The following is a 17,258-nucleotide window of genomic DNA, read 5'->3' as shown; positions in this document are numbered from 1 at the left end:
TACTTCACAGAATAATCATACTGTTCAACTTAAATAAAATTTCATTTTAACAGAACAATATGATTATTCTATGAAGTACATCTGTGACTCTTATAACAAAACACAAAACTGCATTGTGACTAAAAGCATGGGCTTTGGAGTAAGACAATTTGGTTCAATCCCGATACCTCTAATGTGATCTTGGGGATAGTTTTTAACCTCTTGAAACCTAAACCTCTTCTTTAAGTAAAATGAGGATAATACTTACATTATATGGTTATTTGAGGACTGTAAGTGATCATTTAAAAACATAAAATAAAGACTGCTAGACAAAAGAAAACACCATTTCAACTATGATTTTGTTAGACTTTTATTATACATTTTTTTAGCCATTATTTTAAGGATACCTCTAAAACTGCAAATCTTAGAGTAGTTGGTTTTAAAGTTGACTCCAACTTCCATATTATTAATGCTGATGTTTTTTAAGGACTACTGTGTGCATGACACTATATTGACAGCCAAGCAGAAACCCTAGTTTCAATTTCTCTCGTGTAAAAACTATTCTACTTACTTGTGGGTATTAACTTGATGTGAAGAACATAAAGTAAATTTCTGAAAACCTGTAAATAAACACATAAGACTAACATTTCATAATTCATGGTAAAGGTATAAACAGTTAATTCTTGATTTTTCAAATAAATACAACTGTAATATAAGTAATTCAAAAGTTATTCTGGTGTTGAAATACATTATGATTTTTGAGTACTGTCCTAATAATTTTTCATTTAGATTAATTTTGCTTATATTACAAGTTAAGTGAAACTCTGATACCAAAAAAAAAAAAAAAAAAAAAAGAGTAAGAGTAGTGGATTAAAAATTTCCCACACATCATTTAAGGCAGTTAATTCAGACTTCGTTGTAACATGTTCCCAAACCAAATAATGTATCAGGTAACAAACTATAAAAAAAAATCTGGATACAATCAAGGGTGAATAAATAAGTCATTAAAATGAACTATACATGACCTTTTGGTTAAAAATACACCTTAAAAAATTATGATCAAAAGCTTCCATTTCTACTACTGCTTTCTGCTTTAGTAATTATTATCTCTTATGTGATAGTTTGTTATCTCTAGAAGAGTAAGAAAAAGTCCTTTTATATTTCATGGTAGGTTTAATCAGGTAATTAAAACAAATTCTTATGATATCATCTGATATGTCCAATTACATGGGTATGATGTAACAAAAACAGTTACAAACTTATATATGCGTATTTACATTATATATCCAAAACTATCAAGCTAGTCAACTATATCTAAGGAGATACATTATGACATGAGTTAAACAATTTTTCATTGCTTATTGGAAAGAATGCAGTCAAGCTTTTAATGGAAATAATATACAAGTGAGGCACTTTTGAGGTCAAAAATAGAAAGCAAATGATACTACATACTGGCAATGTTCACAAAAATCTCTATGTGTATCTTTAATACAAAGGCTTTTCAACTAGATTATTCTTGAAAAATTTCAAAACTAGCAACTTATGCAATTTAAGGAGCTTTCAGGAACAATGGCTAACATCAGTGTTTCAAAGCATATCAAAGTTTTATAACCACCTGGCTGCTAGGCAAACAGTACCTTAATAACTTAAAGCCTCCCCCACCTTATTTTTTGGTTTATATAAATTATCTCAGGTTGTGATTTCTTTGTTTTGACTTACTTCAAAACACCTTATGGTGCTATTATTGTGGAGTACAGACCAATTTTTTTTTTTTTAAGTGTAACAATGATGCAAGTTTCTAGTGCTTCCCCTTATACTTAGAAATGTGATCTTGGAAATCAAATTAAGAATAAGAATATTTAGTTAAGAATCTATGTTTTCCAGGTAACTAAAGTTTTCAAAGTTTCATGTAGAAAAATGTTACACTTGTTTAATATATCTTTAGGCTAAAATAAAAAACCCAATCTTAAACATATATTCCAAAGTGTATCACAAAACCTAAAGTAAATTTCAACAAAATAAACATCCTTAAGATTCTTTAAATCTGGAGGAAAGTACGTATTTCCTGTATTTCTGAGACACATAGGTATTAAGAAACATCTCTGTAGTGTTCCTTTAAGGGGGGGCTGGGGAGAGAAAAAGAAAAGACAAGACTTACCCAAGAGATCAGATGGCACTATACACATGAATTGAAAGTGCATTTGTATTACTTCAAAAGTTCATTTTAGGCACTGCTGAATAACCAATGAAAATAGGTAGTTTTAAGTTTCCCCCTTTAAATTTTAACCCCTGCCCAACATTATCCCAGAGACACACACACTCTCTGAAGTTGTCATGATGAAATACAGTGATGTTTATTTTTTTCTAAAAAATTCTCCCTGACTGGTAATGGGAGGAAAAGTAAGAATACCATTTTGGTAATGGCTTTTGCAAGTTGAAAGAATTGGTTCTATAAATGCTTCGGCACATTAAGTTTGATTGCCAGTTCCAAATATCGATAAATATTTTAAAACAGGATAGGTAAGAAAAAAGTGCTTAAAATCTTTCAACAAGACACATTAGGGAAAAGATTGGTTTTACAGTTCCTTTGAGATATTTCTTATTCCTGCTTTCTCCATTTGGAGGTGGCCACCACTTAAATAGCCCTTTACTGGTAGTAATGATGAATGAACCCTGTCAGATCCCAATTGCCACCTCACGTATGGTCTATAAATCATCCAGTAGGTGGTGCTGAAGTTACATACCTCATATTTCTTCCGAAATCAAATGACTCCCCTGTCAACTCAGGAGACAAATCATTTAAGGATTATCAATTCTGAACAAGCCATCAGACGAAAAGTCTTTCTTGTCATGCCATCTAGATGATTTCATTTTCAATATTTACTATTACTTAAGCAGTTTTGTTTAGCCATTTGCTTCTACTACCAGATTAAAACCAAAGAGAAAGGTTTTAGAGGACAAGCCAATTGGCAGTGCCAAATCTGTAATGCAGAACAAGAAAATGTTCCTGAATATACCTATACACGTTTAAGAATGAGAAATTTAACCTAAGAATTCACATAAGAATTCTAATTTACTCAAGAGAAAATTTCCACATAGGGATTCAGGTAACATTATATTATCAGTTAGTCTTCTAGACTGATTTGGAACCTGGGTGTGTTAAACTATAAAGATCCAAGGTAAAATAAAAACCATTTCATGACCATAGTTTTTAATGAAGAAACTTGTTTAAAACTGTAAAGGAAAAATGGGGATGGGACGGAAAAATCTTAGCAGCAAAGTGGTTAAACAAATTGAAAATATTAATGCACAAACATTAAAATATTAAAGCATATATGTTGCATATAAAATACAGTACAGGACCAGGAGTTGCACTATACTGATTAGTGCTCAACAGAAGAAATGATTAAATTTGTTCTTCCCAGAAGTATATACACAGTTCATTTCCACAGCATTTTCCTATATAGCCAGCAAGTTATTTTCTTCAGTTGTTCACACCTGATCAAACCTGAATTATAAACTCAGCACTTACAAATACGAAAATTATTCACAAGGAAAACCAGTATTTCCATTTTACCAATAAAAAGTAATTTTGAAAGTTAACAGTCTATCCTAGGAAACCAAGTTTAGCTGAAAACTTCAGGGATGAAGATCATCTGGTGTAGCAGCTTCCAAATATATAAACAGTAAAAATAAGACTTAAAACTGCTGCTACGGTATCATGTTTTGGACTTAGTTCATCCAATTAATTTTTAGTACAAAACTAGAAATAACCTCTTCTTCATAACATCTATAGTTATCAATATATTTTTCTTCTTTTCAATGTGAAATAATACTTTAAGATGATCTATATACACAATGTTGTCAGTTCAAGCTGTCATATAAATATAAATGCTTTCTTAAAAAAAGTATTTTACAGACAGATAGTGTTATATACATTGTTCAGTTTGATCTGGGGCAAAAGAAGAAAGCTAACACAAGCTTAAGTGTGATATGTAAAAAGAATGATTACATAAATGACATTTAAAAACCTGCATAGAAAATGAGCTTCTAACAGTAGTGTGATTTTAATTTTTATCACTTCTGAAACTTCAAGCCATTAAAAAAAGGCACACTTCTCAACTTTTCCCTTTAAGGGAATGTTCTTAAGGAACCCCTTACTTGGTTAGAGTTTTAATGTAACACTTTAAAAAAAAAAAAAAAAGACAAATTTGACCCCAAAGTACTTCAAACAATTTGCTAGAACATTTATCCAACTACTTTGTAAATAAAACATCCAGTAAGACAATGCTCTGCAAAAGAAATAAATTTATACGTACAAGATATTTCATTCACAATACTGGATTAAATACTTTCTTGGGATAGTTTAGCACATCCTTTACATAAAATAATTTTGCTTTTGGCCAGTTTAAATAAAATAAAATGCAACTGAGAAAAGGTATCATTGTTATGTGATAATAAGCACTGAGAATTAAGCTAAAAAGTTAGTAACACAGCTGAACATATTCTGGTTTAGCAGAATGATAAGTGGAAATCTCAGGAGGAAACTGTTTTACTTACTCTAACTATCCAGTTACACTTTTCACCTTGTAAAACATTTGTAAATGCAATATAATTTTTTGAAGGAGGAAACTCTGAAAGAAAACAACTTGCTGGTTGCAAACCACAAAAAACAAAACAACAACCCAAAACCTTACTTTTTTCTATAATGTTTACTCAGTCTCTTTTTATATAAAAATAAGTGTTATGTTCCCATCATAACATTAGACAATTACATCTGTGCTTTAAAAAAAAGTTGGTCACTCAAGGCTATTAGAATATTTTTTAAGGATTTTAGATTACCAGAATGTACAGATATAACTCAATATAAACTGTAGCCAGAGGGAAATGACAATGAAAATATCAAATCATTCACATGGAACCAAAATGTTATTAACTAGATAAGTAAAATATTCAAAATATAATGGAATGTGACAGTAGATATATGTACATCTACTTCAGAACTAGGAAGGGGAGGAAAAGTTTAATATGTAATAACTCGTACCTTATATTTAGTTAAATATAAACATTTGTTATTTATACATAAAACTGCTTTCAAAAAACAACTAATAAATGATTTAGTTGCACTTGTTTTACTTCTTACAGTTCCCAAGTGTTAACTTTTTTTAGATTGAAATCAACTGTCCCCTAGTGCACTTTAAGTTTATATCTTAATGAATTCAAACCTTTAAAAGTCCCATCACCTAATGCATAAATATACAAAAATGCCAAAAAATTAACCCCTTTTAGTTGGATCATATTTATGCTCACTTTATATAGCCAATAACCAGAAATGGTTTCCTTTTGCAAATATTCTTTAGAACCTGCAACAAAACATGCCATGCACTCCAGGGAAAAAGTTAGGCATGGCTAGCATTTGTGAAATGCCAAGAACTGATGAGTTCTGCTTCCTCCACGTGTGGCCCCAATGATACCAGGCAAGATTTCATAATGCTTGCCAAAAGCTTCCACAAATCCAAGTTAGCTAATTCCTGGACACAAAGATTTTAAGCTCATTTTGGCACTGGATGCTTTCATCCAGCAGCTTTATGTTTCCCACCACAGCACCCACACGCCTCACCACAACGATGGCACATTCTCAAAGGGACGTAGCAGCACATACATGGTACAATGAAAGACAAAGCTACTAGGGCTAACCATCGTAAGCAGAACTTGTCATCGCTAGTGTCACATGAACAGGGATCAGAAAAATCTCCCTCTGAGTCTGACATACAATGATACAACATGCTCTCTGCACAGAGCATGCAACTAACTTGATATATGCATCTTTTAATAGGGTCTGGAGCATCCTGACACTTTCCCCTGCCATTTTCTTCATGATTAAACCTTTCTTGGCAGTATACGCAGCGAGAACGTTCACCATCTTCTTTTCTTCGTTTTGACTTCTTAAATTTTAATGAGGAAGGCTGTGTCTTAAATACCACAGAGTCTTTGAGTGAACTTAACTTAGTCTCATCCCCACAAGAGTACAGATAGTCTGATTTTTTACTGTCTGGTTTAGAAAACTGAATACTGGAGTCAGTATCATCTCTCTCCAAGTCACTTTTCCACATGTCAGGATGTCTGTAGTCTGCATAGCGACGTATTAAGATATCGCGAGGGTTTATTCTGACAATCTCATCCTCATCTTGAAAGCTCACATGTCGGATTGATTTCAAAGGGACCTAAAAAGGAAAGAGATGAAAATTGCAATAATGACTGTGAAGGTTAATTTTATGTGCCAACTTGGCTGGGCCACAGTGCCCAGATATTTGGCTAACATTATTTTACATGTTTAAGTGAAGATGTTTCTTGGACGAGATAAACATTTCAATGGGTAGACCATAAGTGTAGTAGATTATCCTCCATGACGTAGGTGGCTTTCATCCAATCAGCTGAAGGCTTTATTAGTACAAAGACTGACCTTGCTGGAACAAGAAAGAATTCTACCAGCAGTCTGCCTTTGGATACAGACTACAGCTCTTCCCTAGGTCTCAAGCCTGACAGCCTACCCTGCAGATTTTGAATATGTACCTCTACCATCCCATGAGCCAATTCCTTAAAATAAGTCTCTTTCTCTTTATATATATATATATATATATATATATATATATATATATATATATATCTTGTTGGTTCTGTTTCTCTGGAGAACCCTGACTCATACAGATTTTAGTACCAAGGTGTAGGATGTTGTGCTAACAAACATCTAAAAATGTGGCAGTGCCTTTGGAACTGGGTAATGGGTAGGGGCTGAAAGAGTTTTGAGGTGCATGTTATAAAAAGGCTAGGTAGCTTTGAAGAGACTTGGTAGAAATAAGAACATTAAAGGTGCTTCTGGTGAGGGCTTGGTTGGAAATGAGGAACATACTGTTGACACCAGAGGAAAGTTGATCCTTGTTATAAAGTGGCAAAGAATACGGGTGAATTGTATTCTAGTCTCTTGTGGAAGGTAGAATTTGTGAGTGATGGACTTGGATATTTAGCATAAATTTACAAGCAAAGTGCTGAGGGTGCAGCCTAGTTCCTCCTTGCTGCTTATACTACAATATGAGAAGGAAGTGATTAATTGAAATAGTAATTTTTAAAACAAAAATGAACCAGAAGTTGAAGAGCAAGAAAATTCTCAGGAAGATGCTATCACTGATGGCCAAGGGGATGGGGCCACCTCCCTCATGAGCCCAGAGGAATTCTGCCTCAGGATGAATCAAACTTTGAGTTCACTTACACTTGAGTTAGATGGTATTTAGATGAGATTTGGGACCTAGAGGTGATGTTCGAAAGGGTTAAGTTTTTTGGGGTGTTGTGATGGGGTGAATGTATTTTGCATGTGAGAAGAGGGACCAGAGGGTGGAACGTTATAGGCTGAATTGTGTCCCCCCAAATCCATATGTTGATGCCCCAATCCCAGTATGTCAGAATATGACTGCATTTGGAAATAGGGCCTTTTAAAAAGGTGATTAAAATATAAGGCCCTTAGGGTAGGCCTTAATCCAATTTGATTGGTATCCTTATAAGAAGAAGAAATTTGGACAGAAAGAGAGAAAGACAGACCAGAGATGTGGGTGCACAGAGGGAAAAAAACACAGCCAGAAGGTGACCATTGGCAAGCCAAGGAGAAAGGCCACAGAAGAAACCAAATGCATCAACACCTTGAACTGGGACTTCCAGTTTCCAGAACTGTGAGCAAATAAATGTTTGTTGTTTAAGCCACTCTGTCTGTGGTATTTTGTTATGACAGCCCTGGCAAACTAATACAAAGACATACATGTTCATAGGTTGGCTATACAAGTCTCTGAAAATGACTTAAAACACATCACACTCTCTCATCCTTCTGGGTAGCCTGTTTCCTTGAGGCCAGGGAGAAAAGTAAATTTTTCAGGCATAAATCAAAATGACGCTTCCCTTCACCCATATAAGTGGGCTTCTAGTAGTCACATTTGTATCTTCTAGTGCCAGTCCCTGGACACAGTGACTACTTTATAAGTAAGCACATGAATCCACGTTGGGGCAGACTTCTATTCCCCATATATTTGGAATTGTGGCTAAAAAAACTCCACGTCTGGACTAAAGGTGGAGTGATGGATGCAGACCATTATATTACAACATACGATTCCTACTGGTGATAAGTATACTGACAATCCCCCAGACTCAAACCAGAAATTTGGAGGGAATTTAAGTAATGGGGTTTAGAAGTATATATAAACAAATGGAAAATTTATACACTAAAAAACAATTCTAGTACAACTCAACTATATGGAGAATTAGAAAGACTGGAAAATTTCACTTACATGTTAATTAGTTACATTCCAAATCAGAAGATAAAACTAAGATTACTTACCTTATTTTGGGACTTTAGGCTTCCACATTCCTTGGGTATTTGCCGCTGTACGTATTCTATACTTCTGCCCTGAATGTCTAGGCCTGGATGACTGAACATTATCTAAAATACAAACAATTTCTACTTAAGTGACAAAAGAATGCATTCCTTATTTTTAATAAAACTATATATAATGTGTATTCCAAAACTTCATAATCTATTAGCAGTAAGGGTTTTCAAAATGGTTTTAACAAAAAGCATTACTTGAGTCACCCTATTTATTATTTAAACTTAGGTCTTTCCTTATACATTTAAAATTTAATTTAAAAAGTAATACAGACTTCTGGTTTCTGTTTTGGCATATAAGGAGCTTGGAAGCTGCCATTCTGTTGTAACAACAAGTAAAAAAAGCTGAACAACAACAAAAAATATCCACAACTCCTCTTAGATCTATGAGAGAGGAGGACACAGGGCAAACCCCACCCCTAAGACTGCAGAGAGCAAAAAAAAGGGAGTCACTGCTTACCAGAGCAGAGACTCATGAGTGAAAATCACCATGGAAACCAGTGCCAGGGTTGGGGGGGGGGAAAAAAACTCAACTGTAATTGACAAATTGCTGGAGGCTCAGGATGGACAACTCTGACAGTTAAAAAAACTCCTGGTTGGGGGTAGGGACAGTCATTGTGATGCCCCCAAACTCTTGTGAGTTTACCTCTAGGAGATCAACCAGGTTCCCACAATAAGTATCAGAAAAAGCCATACATGCTTCCAGCAGGGGAGTGGAGAAGGAACCATTACGAAATGTGCCAGAACACTCTGTTCTTAACAAGGCCTGTCCTCAGGAGAAACTAGTTAAGGAGGGTCTGACCTACTGTGGTATTATCAGAGTCTATTTGATCTGGAGGAGGGGATATACCCAACACTAGTCAACTCTAACCATCTGACACACCTAAAGGGAGAGAAAAAACGGATAAATAATTGTGATATTCACAATCCTGAGGGAAAGGCTCAGACTAAAAGACTGAGACCTAATCACAACCATAGAATACTTCCTCTTCCTATACACTTTACCACTACATCACTAAAGGCTTATTTACAGCAGTTCCTTTTACCCAGCACATCATGTCTAGCAATCAAGAAAAACGAGAAAAAAACATACCAAAAGACAAAAATACATTTTGAAATGACAGAACAAGCATCAGAACCAGATATGGCAGGGATATCGGAATCAGCAGACTAGGAATTTAAAACAACTATGATTAATATGCTAAGACTCCAATGTTTAAAGTAGATAGCATACAAGAACAAAAGAGCAATGCAAGCAGAGAAATAGAAATCCTAATAAAGAATACCGCCCCCTGCAGAAAAATCTAGAGATCAAAAGTACTAAGAATACCTGTGATGAACTTAGTAGACTGGACATGGCTGAGGAAAAAAACCTCTGAGCTTGAGGATTAAGCAACAGAAATCTCCAAAATTGAAAGGAAAGATAACAAAGACTGAAAAAAAAAAGACTATTCAAGAACTGTGGGACAACTACAAAAGGTGTAACATACACAAGACAGAAAGAACAGATGAAGAAAGAGCGAAAGGAACAAAAGAAATATATGAAATAATAATGACTGAGAATTTACCCAAATTAATGTCAGATGTCCAATCACATATCCAAGAAGCTCAGAGAACAGCAAGCAGGAAAATGGAGGGAAGGAAAAAGGAGGGAAAAAAAAAAAAAAAAGCACCTAAGCATATCATTTTCAAACTATAAAAAATCAAAGATAAAGAAAAAATCCTGAAAGATGCCAGAGGAAAAAATATTTTACTTATAAAGAGTAATTACATCTGACTTCTTTGCAGAAACCATGCAAGCAAGAAGAGTGAAGTGAAATAGTTAAAGTGGTAAGAGAAAAAGTCTGCCAACCTAGAATTATGTACCCTGCAAAATTATCCTTCAGAAGTGAAGGAGACTGGTGGGAATGTATTGGTGCAACCACTGTGGAAAAGAGTATGGAGGTTTCTCAAAATACTAAAAATAGAACTACCATATGACCCAGCAATTCCACTTCTGGGTATATATCTGAAAGAAACATGAACACTAATTTGAAAAGATACACGCACCCCAATGTTTATAGCAGCATTATTTACAATTGCCAAGATATGGAAGCAACCTAAGTGTCCATCAACAGATGAATGGATAAGACGTGGTGTGTATAAACACACACACACACACACACACACACATGCACACACACATACACAATGGAATATCACTCGTCCATAAAAAAGAAATTTTCACATTTCCAACAACACAGATGGACTTGGAGGGTATTTCACTAAGTGAAGTTAGAGAAAGAAAAATACTCTATGATACCACTTGCATGTGAAATCTAAAAAATACAACAAACTATTGATTATAACAAAAAAGAAACAGACTCGCAGATACAGAGAACAAATTAGTGGTTATCAGTGGGTAGAGGGAAGGGGGGGCAACATAGGGGTAGGGGATTAAGAGAGACAAGCTATCATGTAAAAGAAAAATTAAATCTAAAAATAAACATTAAAAAAATGTGAAAGAAACATAAAGACTTTCTTAAGCAAAAAAAAATGGAGGCAATTTGTTGCTGGTAGACCTGCCTTATAAGAAATGTTAACAGAGGTTCTTTAGAGAGAAGGAAAATAATATGTCAGAAACTTGGATCTACATGAGAATGCAAGAGCAGTTAAGAAGAAATAAGTGAAAATAAAATAAAACTTTTAATTTTCTCATTCTTAACTGAGCTAACAGAAGTTTGTTCAAAAAAATAGCAACAGTGGGGGACCTCCCCGGCGGTCCAGTGGTTAAGAATCCATGCTTCCGGACTTCCCTGGTGGCGCAGTGGTTGAGAGTCTGCCTGCTGATGCAGGGGACACGGGTTGGTGCCCCAGTCCGGGAGGATCCCACATGCCGTGGAGCGGCTGGGCCCGTGAGCCATGGTCAGGGAACTAAGGTCCTGCATGCCAAGCAGCGTGGCCAAAAACAAAAACAGCAACAGTGTACTTGATCATGTATGATTATGCACATATTTACATACACATGCATATATATGTATATAAAATAAGATGACTGACAGCAATGATGCAAGTGGAAGGAGGAATTAGGATTATGGTTATTATAAAGTACTCCCACTCACTGTAAAGTGGTTTAGTGTTGTTAGAGTAAAAGTAAATGGCTGGAGAAAAATACAACACACTAATACTAACCAAAAGAAAGCAGGAGTTCCTATATTAATTTCAGACAGAGCAGACTTCAAAACAAGGAAAGTTATCAGTGATAAAGAAGGCATTATATAATGATAAAGGGGTTAATTCCCCAAGAAGACATAACAATCCTCATTGTGTATGTGTTTAACAACACAGCATCAAATTATGTGAGGCAAAAACTGATAGAACCTGAAGGAAACGGATACACCCATTATCATAGCTGGAGACTTCAACATCCCTCTCTATCAGAAATGAACAGACTGATGTCTTGAGAACCAAAAGTAACTTTACAATCTCTGCATCATACCTGGAATCCATCCTTCTTGGCTTCTTCTGGCTCACTACTGGATCTTCCGCATGAAGCAGACCCAATTTTTTGTGGGTCTGAAATTTCACCAGGGGTTTGCTTTTACCATGTGTCCTAGGGTTCTGTCTGTTCATTTTTTTGGTGGTTGTTGTTTTTCTTTCTTCCTTTTTTTTCTGAGTTATGTGGCTGGGAGGGTCTTGGTACTCTGGCTGGGTGTTGGGCCTGAGCCTCCATGGTGGGAGTACTGAGTCCAGGACACTGGACAACCAGAAACCTCCCGGCCCCACATAATATCAATCAGCAAGAGCTCTCTCAGAGATCTTCATCTCCACACTAAGACCCAGCTCCACCCAATGGCCAGCAAGCTCCAGTGCTGGATGCCCCATGCCAAACAACTAGCAAGACAGGAACACAACCCCACCCATGAGCAGAGAGGCTGCCTAAAGTCATACTAAGTTCATGGACACTCCAAAACACACAACGAGCTGCAGTCCTGCCCACCAGAAGGACAAGAAACAGCTCCACCCACCAGAACACAGGCATGAATCCCCTCCACCAGGAAGCCTACACAAGCCACTGAACCAACTTCACCCACTGGGGCATACAGCAAAAAATAACAGGCAATATGAACCTGCAGCCTGTGAAAAGGAGACCCCAAACACAATAAATTAAACAAAATGAGAAAACAGAGAAATATGCAGCAGATGAAGGAGCAAGGTAAAAACCCACAAGACCAAACAACTGAAGAGGAAATAGGCAGTCTACCTGAAAAAGAATTCAGAATAATGATAGTAAAGATGATTCAAAATCTTGGAAATAGAATAGAGAAAATACAAGAAATGTTTAACAAGGACCTAGAAGAACTAAAAAGCAAACAAAGAATGATGAACAACACAATAAGTAAAATTAAAAATACTCTAGAAGTAATCAATACCAGAATAACTGAGGCAGAAGAACGGATAAGTGACCTGGAAGATAAAATAGTGGAAATAACTACCGCAGAGCAGAATAAAGAAAAAAGAATGAAAAGAATTGAGGACAGTCTCAGAGACCTCTGGGACAACAGTAAAGGAACCAATATTTGATTATAGGGTCTCAGAAGAAGAGAAAAAGAAAGGGTCTGAGAAAATATTTGAAGACATTATAGTTGAAAACTTCCCAACATGGGAAAGGAAAGAGTCAATCAAGTACAGGAAGTGCAGAGAGTCCCATACAGGATAAAGCCAAGGAGAAACATGAAAAGACACATATTAATCAAACTATCAAAAAATAAATTCAAAGAAAAAATATTAAAAGCAGCAAGGGAAAAGTAACAAATAACATACAAGGGAATCTCCATAAGATTAACAGCTGATCTTTCAGCAGAAACTCTCCAAGCCAGAAGGGAGTGGTAGGATATTAAAGTGATGAAAGGGAAAAACCTACAACAAAGATTACTCTACACAGCAAGGATCTCATTCAGGTTCAACAGAGAAATTAAAACCTTTACAGACAAGCAAAAGTTAGGAGAATTCAGCACCACAAAACCAGCTTTACAAAAAATGCTAAAGGAACTTCTCTAGGCAGGAAACACAAGAGAAAGAAGAAAAAGACCTACAAAAACAAACCCAAAACAATTAAGAAAACGGTAACAGGAACATACATATTGATAATTAACTTCAATGTAAAGGATTAAATGTTCCCACCAAAAGACACAGACTAGCTGAATGAATACAAGAACAAGACCCACATGTATGCTGTCTGCAAGAGACCACTTCAGACCTAGGAACACATACAGACTGAAAGTGAGGGGATGGAAAAAGGTATCCCATGCAAATGGAAATCAAAAGAAAGCTGAAGTAGCAATACTCATAATCAGACAAAACAGACTTTAAAATAAAGACTATTACAAGAGACAAAGAAGGACACTACATAATGATCAAGGGATCAATCCAAGAAGAAGATATAACAATTATGAATATTTATGTACCCAACATAGGAGCACATCAATACATAAGGCAAACGCTAACAGCCATAAAAGGGGGAATCAACAGTAACAATAATAGTAGGGGACTTTTAACACCCACCCCACTTTCACCAAGGGACAGATCATCCAAAATGAAAATAAAAAAGGAGACACAAGCTTTAAAAGACACATTAGACCAGATAGACTTAACTGATATTTATAGGACATTCCATCCAAAAACAACAGAATACAGTTTCTACTTAACTGCTCATGGAACATTCTCCAGGATAGATCATATCTTGGGTCACAAATCAAGCCTCCGTAAATTTAAGAAAACTGAAATAGTAAAAAGTATCTTTTCCAACCACAATGCTATGAGACGAGATATCAATTACAGGGAAAAAACTGTAAAAAATATAAACACATGGAGGCTAAACAATACTCTACTAAATAACCAAGAGATCACTGAAGAAATCAAAGAGGAAACCAAAAAATACCTAGAAACAAATGACAATGAAAACCAGATGGCCCAAAACCTATCGGATGCAGCAAAAGCAGTTCTAAGACAGACGTTTATAACAATACAATCCTACCTCAAGAAACAATAAAAATCTCAAATAAACAACCTAAATTTACACCTAAAGCAATTAGAGAAAGAACAAAAATCCCCCCGAAAGTTAGCAGAAGGAAAGAAATCATAAACATCAGATCAGAAATAAATGAAAAAGAAAAGAAGGAAACAATAGCAAAGATCAATAAAACTAAAAAAGCTGGTTCTTTGAGAAGATAAACAAAACTGATAAACCATTAGCCAAACTCATCAAGAAAAAAAGGGAGAAAAATCAAATCAACAGAATTAGAAATGCAAAAGGAGAAGTAACAACTGAAAGTGCAGAAATACAAAGGATCATGAGAGATTACCACAAGCAACTCTATGCCAATAAAATGGACAACCTGGAAGAAATGAGCAAATTCTTAGAAAAGCATAACCTTCTGAAACTGAGCCAGGAAGAAATAGAAAATATGAAGAGACCAATCACAAGTACTGAAACTGAAACTGATTAAGAATCTTCCAACAAACAAAAGCCCAGGACCAGACAGCTTCACAGGTGAATTCTATTAAACATTTAGAGAAGAGCTAACACCCACCCTTCTCACACTCTTCCAAGACATAGCAGAGGGGGGAACACTCCCAAATTCATCCTACAAGGCCACCATCACCCTGATACCAAAACCAGACAAAGATGTCACAAAGAAAGAAAACTGCAGGCCAGTATCACTGATGAACATAGATGCAAAAATCCTCAACAAAATACTAGCAAACAGAATCCAACATACACCATGATCAAGTGGGGTTTATGACAGGAACGCAAGGATTCTTCAATATACGCAAATCGATCAATGTGATACACCATATTAACAAACTGAGGATAAAAACAGTATGATCATCTCAATAGATGCAGAAAAAGCTTTTGACAAAAATTCAAAACCCATTTATGATAAAAACTCTCCAGAAAGTGGGCATAGAGGGAACCTACCTCAACATAATAAAGGCTATATATGACAAACCCACAGCCAACATCATTCTCAATGGTGAAAAACTGAAACCATTTCCTCTAAGATCAGGAACAAGACAAGGTTGCCTACTCTCACCACTATTATTCAAAATGGTTTCGGAAGTTTTAGCCACAGCAATCAGAGAAGAAAAATAAATAAAAGGAATCAAAATTGGAAAAGAAGAAGTAAAACTGTCACTGTTTGCAGATGACATGAAAGTATACATAGAGAATCCTAAAGATGCTACCAGAAAACTATCAGAGATAATCAATGGATTTGGTAAAGTAACAGGATACAAAATTAATGCACAGAAATCTCTTGCATACCTATAGACTAATGATGAAAAATCTGAAAAAGAAATTAAGGAAACAATCCCATTTACCACTGCAACAAAGAGAAGAAAATACCTAGGAATAAACCTACCTAAGGAGACAAAAGACCTGTATGCAGAAAACTGTAAGACACTGATGAAAGAAATTAAAGAGGATACAAACAGCTGGAGAGATATACCATGTTCTTGGATTGGAAGAATCAACCTTGTGAAAATGATTATACTACTACCCAAAGCAATCTACAGATTAAATGTAATCCCTAGCAAGCTACCAATGGCATTTTTCACAGAACTAGAACAAAAAATTTTACAATATGTATGGAAACACAAAAGACCCCAAAGAGCCAAAGCAATCCTGAGAAAGAAAAATGGAGCTGGAGGAATCAGGCTCCCTGAGTTCACACTATACTACAAAGGTACAGTAATCAAGACAGTATGGTTGGTACTGGCTCAAAAACAGAAATATAGATCAATGGAACAGGATAGAAAGCCCAGAGAAATCCATGCACACATGGTCACCTTATCTTTGATAAAGGAGGCAAGGATAAACAATAGAGAAAAGACAGCCTCTTCAATAAGTGGTGCTGGGAAAACAGGACAGTTACATGTAAAAGAATGAAATCAGAACACTCCCTAACACCATACACAAAAATAAACTCAAAATGGATTAAAGACCTAAATGTAAGGCCAGACACTATAAAACTCTTAGAGGGAAACATAGGCAGAACACTCTATGACATAAATCACAGCAAGATCCTTTTTGATCCACCTCCTAGAGAAATGGAAATAAAAACAGAAATGATCAAATGGGACCTAATGAAACTTAAAATCTTTTGCACAGCAAAGGAAACCATAAACAAGACCAAAAGACAACCCTCAGAATGGGAGAAAATATTTGCAAATGAAGCAATTGACAAAGGATTAATCTCCAAAATATACAAGCAGCTCATGCAGCTCAATATCAAAAAAACAAACAACCCAATCCAAAAATGGGCAGACCTAAATAGACATTTCTCCAAAGAAGATATACAGATTGCCAACAAACACATGAAAGGATGCTCAACATCACTAATCATTAGAGAAATGCAAATCAAAACCACAATGAGGTATCACCTCACACCGGTGAGAATGGCCATCATCCAAAAATCTCCAAACAATAAATGCTGGAGAGGGTGTGGAGAAATGGGAACCCTCTTGCACTGTTGGTGGGAATGTAAATTGATATAGCCACTAGAGAACAGTTTGGAGGTTCCTTACAAAACTAAAAATAGAACTACCATATGATCCAGTAATCCCACTACTGGGCGTATACCCTGAGAAAACCATAATTCAAAAGGAGACACGTACCACAATGTTCATTGCAGCTCTATTTACAATAGCCAGGAAATGGAAGCAACCTAAGTGTCCGTCGACAGATGAATGGATAAAGAAGATGTGGCACATATATATAATGGAGTATTACTTGGCTATAAAAAGAAATGAAATTGAGTTATTTGCAGTGAGGTGGATGGACCTAGAGTCTGTCATACAGAGTGAAATAACT

General features: G+C 35.7%; 1 protein-coding gene across 1 annotated transcript in view; it reads right to left on the bottom strand.

Annotated features, from left to right (window-relative positions):
• Nucleotides 1–1,717: 1,717 nt before the first annotated feature.
• Nucleotides 1,718–17,258, bottom strand: part of SPRED1 (sprouty related EVH1 domain containing 1) — a 118,639-nt gene continuing 103,098 nt past the window's right edge. Inside the window, exons 6-7 of the mRNA XM_067742453.1 lie at nt 8,360–8,461; nt 1,718–6,203 (exon numbers count right to left, since the gene is read on the bottom strand). Coding sequence (XP_067598554.1) covers nt 5,553–6,203; nt 8,360–8,461 — 753 coding nt within the window. The 3' untranslated portion in view covers nt 1,718–5,552. The remainder of the gene's footprint in view (nt 6,204–8,359; nt 8,462–17,258) is intronic.

This window comes from Pseudorca crassidens, chromosome 1 (genome assembly GCF_039906515.1).
Source record: "Pseudorca crassidens isolate mPseCra1 chromosome 1, mPseCra1.hap1, whole genome shotgun sequence".
Classification (NCBI taxonomy): Eukaryota; Metazoa; Chordata; class Mammalia; order Artiodactyla; family Delphinidae; genus Pseudorca; species Pseudorca crassidens.
This window is presented reverse-complemented; position numbering and strand designations above follow the sequence as displayed.